The 8,835-nt window shown below is 35.4% G+C and overlaps 1 protein-coding gene across 1 annotated transcript; it reads left to right on the plus strand.

The window, feature by feature from the left end:
• The first annotated feature begins 331 nt into the window (after positions 1–331).
• On the plus strand, positions 332–7,157 carry LOC118063237 (BEL1-like homeodomain protein 2). Its single transcript, XM_035077222.2, has 5 exons — positions 332–574; positions 814–2,320; positions 3,510–3,895; positions 4,634–4,694; positions 6,299–7,157. Exons 2-5 carry the CDS (start codon positions 920–922, stop codon positions 6,920–6,922), a joined length of 2,472 nt encoding a protein of 823 aa, XP_034933113.1. The 5' UTR covers positions 332–574; positions 814–919; the 3' UTR covers positions 6,923–7,157.
• The last annotated feature ends 1,678 nt before the right edge of the window (positions 7,158–8,835 follow it).

Raw genomic sequence — 8,835 nt, forward strand, 5'->3', positions numbered from 1 at the left:
AAATATATTAGAAAAATGTATGAAATGAATATTTATATTTTAAATTTTAATTTGTTGTTGTGAAAATGTATAGCAAACAAAACAAATAAATGTTGTTACAAGAAAGCAAAAACAAATTGAAAAATAAAATAAAATAATGGTGAGTAAAAAGAGGAGGTGAAGAAGAAGAAGAAAGAAAAGCAAGAAAGAATAGCGACCTCTTGATCTCTTTCTTTCCTCTCTCTTTGGGGCTTGGTGTTTTTTTTTTTTTTTTTTTTTTTCGCGTTTTGAGAGAGATACCAGTCTCTTTAATCCTCCATTCTTTTCCTTTATTTTATTGTTAAGCTTCATCTCTCTCTCTCTCTCTCTCTCTCTCTCTCTACACTCACTAGCTCCGAGTGCTGCAAAGAGCAACAAAGAGAAAGAAAAGGAGAGAAAGAGAAAGAAAGAGACGAGAGACAGAGGACAACACATATAGAGATAGATAAATAGAAAGAGAGAGAGAAACTAAGGAATTCACCAAGCTTTCAATACCACAGAAGAGAAAACGATGTCTGAGAGCTTTCTCTCCTTACATACTCTGAAACTCCAAGAGGTACTTGCTTTTTTTGTGTGTGTGTATATATATGAGTATGATAAAAGTGAAACATATATAAAAAAGAATTAACCAAATTTAAGGCACGAACAAGGACTCATTTGATACTTGTTGCTCGATCTTTCCCTCTCTCTTACTCTTTCTTGGTTTTAGTATGTTTCTTGATATGTTAAATCTAAGATAGTACTGTTTATTTCTTGTGTTTTTTGGCCGTCTCTAAACTGATCCATATGTAGCAGATTTGATTGACAGAAGAAAGGAAATTATAAGGTTGTGACTTGTGAGGGTGCTACAAAGAAGATAATTGAAAGAGATGATGATGATGATCATCTTCAAGATATTGATATGGGAATAGCTACAACACCTCCATTCCCTCCAATACTTCCGCACTCAAGCTCTCCGATACTACAAAACACTAAGTCCAACCCTTCAAATCATAATTCTATGTCCCAAGATTACCATCAAGGTATCTTTACCTTCTCGAATGGCGGTTTCGAGAGATCCTCAGTATCTCACCAAGAACATAATCAGCAGCAACAGCATCAGCAGCAACAGCACCATATAGCCCAACAGATCCGCAGGGATAAGCTTAGAGTTCAATCAGGCTATGATCAACCTCCACCGGCATTATTAGGTATTGAAGAAGAAGAGTCAAGTGGCCTTCCGGTCTACGAAACAGCCGGTATGTTATCAGAAATGTTCAATTTCCCTCCTGCTGGCGGACCAGCCACGGCTGTTGATTTGTTAGATCAGCCCTTGCGGTCTAATTACCGGACTCAGCCACGACAACAACAACAACAACAACAACCGGTGACAACCAACGATTGGTATAACAGCAACAACACGCAAGGTATGGCAGTAGGAGCTGGTTTGGGGATAGGCAATTCAAAAAATCATAGTAATAATGATAGCCGTGAAAGTTTGGCTCAACATCAGCATCAAATTTCAGGCATTAACGCAGATTCAGCTACAGCCATGCAGCTTTTTTTAATGAACCCATCACAACCAAGATCACCACTATCTCCTTCTCTTTCTCATCATCAACCCCCTCCTTCAACTTCCTCTACACTTCACATGTTGCTACCAAATCCTTCAAGTTCTCTTCAAGGGTTTAGTACTGTATCAGGTGGGGGATTTGGTGCTACTAGTGTTATATCTCCACCACAATTCACCTGGGTTCCTGATAGTTCTCATGTAGGAGGCAATACTGGTGCTCCACTCAGTAATCCAACTGAGATTAGCGGTGTTGTTGAAGGACAAGGACTTTCTTTATCATTATCATCATCTTTGCAACATTTAGAGGCAGCCAAAGCAGAAGAATTGAGGATGGGAGATGGTGGGTTATTGTATTTTAATCAAGGAGCTGGTGGATCATCTTCTAGTCAATATTACAAGAGTCTGGGAGGTCACCAACACCATCAAGCATTACATTTACAAGGTGGAGTGGGACAAAACCACCACCAAGTTCAAGTTGGTTTTGGGTCATCATTAGGAGTGGTGAATGTTTTGAGGAATTCAAAGTATGTGAAAGCAGCACAAGAGTTGTTAGAAGAGTTTTGTAGTGTTGGAAGAGGTCAGTTCAAGAAAAGCAAATTTGGTAGACAAAACACAAACCCTAGTTCCAATAACAATCCAGGGGGCGGCGGCGGCTCTTCTTCTTCAACAAAAGATCTCCCTCCCTTGTCAGCTGCTGATAGAATTGAGCATCAAAGAAGGAAGGTCAAACTCCTGTCGATGCTTGATGAGGCATGTGATCTCCTCTCTCTCTCTCTCTCTCCCCCCCCCCCCCCCTCAAGAGTAAAGACTTTTTTTTTTTTCTGGGTTTGTTTATTTGAGTACGTACATCAATGATTTTCCAAATCACACGGACAAACAGAAAATTCCGGCAAGTTTCTCAACAGTATTATAAAAGATTTAAAGATCCCAAGTAGAAAAGCCGGCTGGTGCAATAAGGTTACATAAGATCTAGTTGGTAGAGCTAGCTAGATTAGTCATCATATTATTTTATTTTATTTTCAATATTTAGTTTTTTTCCACATTGATTGTAAGGGTAGGCGATGCGTTAAGGTTTTTGGTTCGGTAAGAAAATAATAAAAAGTCTACTATTATTAGAAGTACCTATCTATCTAGGCGTCCAACAAGAAACGACGTTCCTCCTGACTTGGAAGATGACTGTTAAGCCACCATATTACGTAAGGGAAGTTATTATGAAGCTACTGCTGCTAAAAAGATTGATACCCATCATAGTAATATTGCAGAGAAAGAAAGAAAGAAAGAAAGCCATTGATATTATATATTAATTAGTTGACCTAGGCGCAGCGAGGGTAGTGGTTCCTTTTCTTTTCTCCTTTTGTTTTTGTTTTTGTTTATGCATTACACAAGCAAGCCTGTCAAATTGGCTGTATTGGGGAAAGGCAGTAACGAAAGAAACACCAAGGATATTCCATGCTCCTATTAGCAATCATTTCAGTACTGTACCACCCTTTGGTTAACGCATTTATTCTCCTCCTCCTCCTCTCTGCTATTTGTGTTTTCTTTAAGAACCATGAAAAGTCTTATCAAATATATATATATTTGTCTTTCTTTGTCTATTCTAACCCTTATCCTCTATCAGTGTCATGAATATCAAATCATGTCGCATGACTTAGTCCTATCATGATTTATTTTCCTCTTTTCTTACACATCTGTTATGTATCTGCAATATGAGGAAGTAGAGAAAACAACCTTTTGAGTTAATTTTGTTTACTTCATGGGACTTGATGTGGCAATTTTTCTTATTTAATGCGTGCCTTAAATTGTGCTTTTTTATTTTATTACGGTGGTATCAATAGATCCTCATGAACGATATTTTTACAGAAGGAACATTGCGATTGGTGAAATTTAATCATTGTTTATATATTTAATATGAGGGTCAATTTGTTCTACAAAATTGCAGGTGGATCGAAGGTACAACCATTATTGTGAGCAAATGCAAATGGTAGTGAACTCATTTGATCTAGTGATGGGTTTCGGGGCGGCGGTCCCTTACACTGCCCTTGCCCAGAAGGCAATGTCAAGACATTTTAGGTGTCTAAAAGATGCAATAGCAGCACAGTTGAAGCTTAGCTGTGAGCTACTTGGAGAGAAAGATGGTGCTGGGACCTCAGGGATAACAAAAGGTGAGACACCAAGGCTTAAGTTATTAGAGCAAAGTCTAAGACAACAAAGAGCCTTTCACCAAATGGGTATGATGGAACAAGAAGCTTGGAGACCCCAAAGAGGCTTGCCTGAACGATCTGTCAACATCTTAAGAGCCTGGCTTTTTGAGCATTTTCTCCACCCGTACGTTACTTTTACCTAAATTTCACTATACTAGCTAGCTACTCGTATCATATTCACAACAATCTAGAAAATGGAAACCTAAGAGAGTTGAAAAATCAAAGTATAGGCACTTATTATTAGTAGTAGACATTATAGTAGTAGTCGTAAAAGTTTTTACAGCATATATAATGATACTTTCTAATTTGTTAACAAGATAGATACTAACACGAGATCCAAGTTCCCTTGTTTTTTTCTCTAGCTTTTTGTCCAAAATGTGCTTAAAGGAACAGTAATGCAGTGTCCTTGGATGTTGTCTGGTCAGCGAAAGCTGTCAAAGGGTTTCTATTTGGTTACTGCTTTTCCCTCTTATACATAAGTCCCCTGCTCCCTTTGCAGACCTCAGAAATTAGTTAATTGTGTCAAAAATAAAATAAAACTTTATTAAAGCATTATTCAACTGACCACCTTTTTCTTTTTCTTCACCTCTCTCTTTCTTTCTCTGTGAAATCATGATTTTTATGATAAGTAACGCACACAAAATAATAAGAGCGATCGGTGAGTGCATGCAGTTGTTCCCCTTTAAACTTCTCTGAAGCCCCTACTACTGCCTGCTACAAAACACTGCTCATCTTCTCTTCTCTTCCCTTAGATTCTCGTGCCCCATGTAAATATGGTACCCAAATAAAAGCTAGCAATATTGGTTTCTTTTTATTCGGTTTAGGTATTGACTCTGATGTCATTTTCTGAACTCTTTCTCAGGTATCCAAGCGATGCTGATAAACATCTGTTAGCTAGACAGACTGGTTTATCGAGGAATCAGGTTCTCTCTCTCTCTCTCTCTCTCTCTCTCTCTCTCTCTACATACACACACACGCCCCTTTTGATCTCTTCTTAAACAAAACAGTAAATATTAGAGTACTATTCATTTAACATGAAAATGGAGATCGTACTATTCTAGAGAGAAAAACAAAAAAAACAAGAAGGGACCATGAGTAAGTTCAGTAGATTTGCATGGTTCTGGGCTTTACTTTCTCCGGTTTATTTCTCATATCTTTCTGTTATAGAACGATATTATGCCATAAGGGTTTAGCATCTTTTTATTTATTTATTTATTTGTATTCTTTTATAAGTTAAGGGACATAGATAGACTCGATCAGATACAGACATCAAGGGAGGGAGATAGTATTATTTAAGAGCAGAAAAAAGTACAGAAGAGATGAGACATGAGAGTTTGCAGCTTTGATTGATTCTCTTTCTATGTCTCTCTCTCTCTCTCTCTCCCAACAAATGACACACCACACAACATATCGTATTATCCAACCACACACAAAGATGAAACATTAAAGACAGCGAACAAAAATTTTGTACTTGGGATCATGTTTTATAAACTTGTCGGTATTCTTACTTGCATCTTCTATTTTACCCCCTGCTAGTGGGTTTTTTTAACCTTTGTTACTGTTTTTATTTCCATCTTGTATTCTTGCACCTGCATCTCCTCCTTTCTCGTGTCATTAAACCCTAAAGCTTTATTTCCCTTTTTCTTTTTATACTTTAATACATAACTATTGTATTACCAAACAATATCTAATAATTCATCAAGTGTACTTTAATTTCTTATATTTTTTTTTTTCATTAACTATGTGTTATATTATTTGCATGAAAAGCAAGAACCCAAAGCTGCTTTGCTCTTTGGACAGGGAATAAAAAGAAACAAACATCTATATGTCTATGTCTTTATCTTGTATATACAATAAATAACTCAGAGTGGGTTATATAGGCTGATCATAAATGGAGTGCTTTTATTATTACCATTCTTAAACTGTTCATGGAGATATAGGACACTGTCAAGTGATTCAACAGACTACATCAAATTCGATCCTCTTTTTTTTATGAATATTACTGCATGCATCATCATCATCATCATTATTTATGTGATGTAATTATTCCTATATTTGTTTCGAAAAGCTTTCTGATTTATAAGTAACTAAATGAGATTTTCAATTTAAAGATTCCAAATTTGAATTATGTTTTTGGTTAAAGAGAAAAATTATAGAATATATAGCTAGAAGTTTTGAAATGGAGTTTATATTTATATATAAGAGAAGCTTAAATTCGAGACCAGTGTGAATACAGTAGTGTGTCAATGGAGTTACAAATTCATTGATGAAATGAAAAGATTGTTACTTCCTATTATTGCGTGGAGTCCAAAGTTTAATAAACTTCATTTTTAGGCAAAATTATCCAAGATACCATGCATAGATTTATACTTTAAGCACGAATTAGTATGGCATTCCAATGAATAGTGTGTTGCATAAAATATATAGATGTGCCCTAGCTATCATTCATTAATCATGCGCTTACAATATTTGTTACCTGTTTAATTAAATATTGAAGGTTGCTAATAATCCCATTCCATGTGTTTAGGTTTCAAACTGGTTCATTAATGCCAGGGTTCGGTTGTGGAAACCCATGGTTGAAGAGATGTACCAGCAAGAATCCAAAGAAGACGAACCAGGAGCAGAAGATAGAGAAAGGAAGCAAGCCAACAACAACAGCAACAATAGTGGGATTGCACAAACACCAACGCCTACCACAACAACGACAGGATCATCAGCACCAGCTGCCACAACAACAACCATCCCATCAGGCAAAAGATCCGAAATCAATGCCAATGAAAACGACCCTTCACTCCTTGCAATCAATAGACAATGTTTCTCGGAAAACCAAACAAAACTCTCCACCTCCTCCTCTACCACCACCACCACCATTATTACACCCATCAATATCACCTCCGCCACCGAGGCTGCACCACCACCTCATGCTGGACAGCCTTTCCATGACTTCGCCGATGACACATGTCGACACGGAAGCATTGTTACAGCTGATTATGGGACCACATCCAGCAATGCCAATGCTGGTGGGTCTACGCTTATAAGGTTTGGGACCACTACTGCTGGCGATGTGTCTCTCACTCTAGGGTTACGCCATGCTGGGAACATGCCTGAGAAGAGTCCTACTTTCTCCGTGAGAGATTTTGGGGGCTGTTGATTAATTACATAATCATAAACTTTTATATAGTACCTTTCAGGGGGGGCGGGGGGATTTAATCCTATTTTCTGTCTTTTTTTCTTTATTATATTTTTTTTATTTCCATTCTATGAAGAAAGAAATACATAATGAGATCAAAACGTAGCATATTAAAGCTAGCTAGCTGTACGGATTCTATCGCAATTGTATAGTAGATTGTTTTGCATTTTTCTAATTATGTACGTATTTAATTTAAGATTTTTCCCCCTTATGCTTTTCTCGAATAACTTGATGATAATCAAGTCATATATATATATATATATATATATATATATATATATATATATATATATATATATATATATCACGGAGGAAGCTATTGTCAAATGTGGGCATAAACGTTTTTTACCTCGAAAAACATCGATGCCTCCAAACCCTTTTTTTCCATCCAAATATATATTATTGTTAATTACCTTAATACACACACACACACACACACACAAATTTAAGAATGAAAATACGTAGAGATGGGCTATAAATTTAGGATATACCTTTGTGATGAGTACTATGATTGAGTAGTCAAAGCTGCTGGTCTGGTATTAGATATTTGTTATAATATTAAAAAAAAAAAGGGAAAAAAAAAAGATAGTTCATATAAGATCATGTGGTTGAAGCTATATAGACGGATCGATGGTAAGCTTGAATTTAAAGCACAACGATGTGTCACCATTATATATAGTTATGGAGTTGGTTTCTCTTTCCTTTCGCTTACCTCCCAACTAGAATTTTTCACACATAAATATGGTTTTCAATTTTAGCGTATTGTTGGGAGATAAGATGTTCGATAGATTCGATAACCTTATCTAGAAAAGTAAGAATATTTAAATATTAAATACTTTTAAGATTTGCTAAAGTTTATAGAGAAGCTAATTTGGTTGCATGGTTCATAAGTTTATATTTTGCTTAAGTTGTCTACTTTAATTTAGCAAGTTAATAGGAAACTCAGTTAAGTTTGCTTGGTTCCTTTTTACATTGTAAGCTATTTGATGTTATCTTTGTTTCTTTTCTTCTCTTGTTTAGCCATGTTTTTAATGGCTAATCAATTGCTTAATAAGGTTCTTGTCTTTTATAAATAAATAAAAAACTAAAACATTTGACGTTTGATATAGTGATTTGTTGTTAATCATTGTTCATATAAATAGTAAAGCTCCTAATTTGTTTTTAGTTTATAAATTTCTTTTTGTTCAATGTAGTCTCTCTCTCTCTCTCTCTCTCTCTTACCTAATTAGATTAAATTAACCTTCAAATTATGATAGACATGTAAAAGATAAAGAAAAGGGTATGAAGTATAAGATACAAAGATAAAATATGTCCAATCCAAAATTCTTGTAATTTTCACTTTGTTCCTGATTTTATTTTTTTTATTTTTAGTCTCTAGATGAGAGAGAGAAAGAGAAAGGGAGAGAGAGAAATTTACTTACCTTATACTAGAAAAAATGGATCTGCCTCCTTAAGTGGTTCACTTTTTATGTGAATAATGGAACAAGTTCCCTAGCTATAATTTGTTGATCTAAATTTAATAATAATATCAAAAATTTTATGTTATTTAAATATTTTTTTATATATATTTTTTATTTTACCCGTAGTGTAGCTCAAGCGGTACACATAACCCTTGTCTTGCTATGATCCCTTCAATGTAGTGTACTAATTAATTGTTCTTGTATTTTTTTTATATATATAAAATCAGCATCGTAATATAGGCAATGAAATATACCATATAATTTCAATTAATTAGCTAGCTACAGACTGGTAGGTTTAGTAGTTATGTTACCTGGTAACCAACACCGATTAGAAACAAAGGTTCCTTAAAACGCACAACAATAACATGTAAAGCAACAAGAACTCTTGACCTAATATGTTGCTTTACTTTTTGG

The sequence above is a fragment of the Populus alba genome, chromosome 7, assembly GCF_005239225.2.
Source record: "Populus alba chromosome 7, ASM523922v2, whole genome shotgun sequence".
In the NCBI taxonomy this organism is placed as follows: Eukaryota; Viridiplantae; Streptophyta; class Magnoliopsida; order Malpighiales; family Salicaceae; genus Populus; species Populus alba.

Bases quoted from the DNA above. Each gene is read 5' to 3' on its own strand.
- LOC118063237 (XM_035077222.2), top strand. From the start codon at position 920: ATGGGAATAGCTACAACACCTCCATTCCCTCCAATACTTCCGCACTCA. The intron at 3,896-4,633 runs GTACGTTACTTT...ACTCTTTCTCAG, and splicing joins TTTGAGCATTTTCTCCACCC to GTATCCAAGCGATGCTGATA. The intron at 4,695-6,298 runs GTTCTCTCTCTC...CCATGTGTTTAG, and splicing joins CTGGTTTATCGAGGAATCAG to GTTTCAAACTGGTTCATTAA.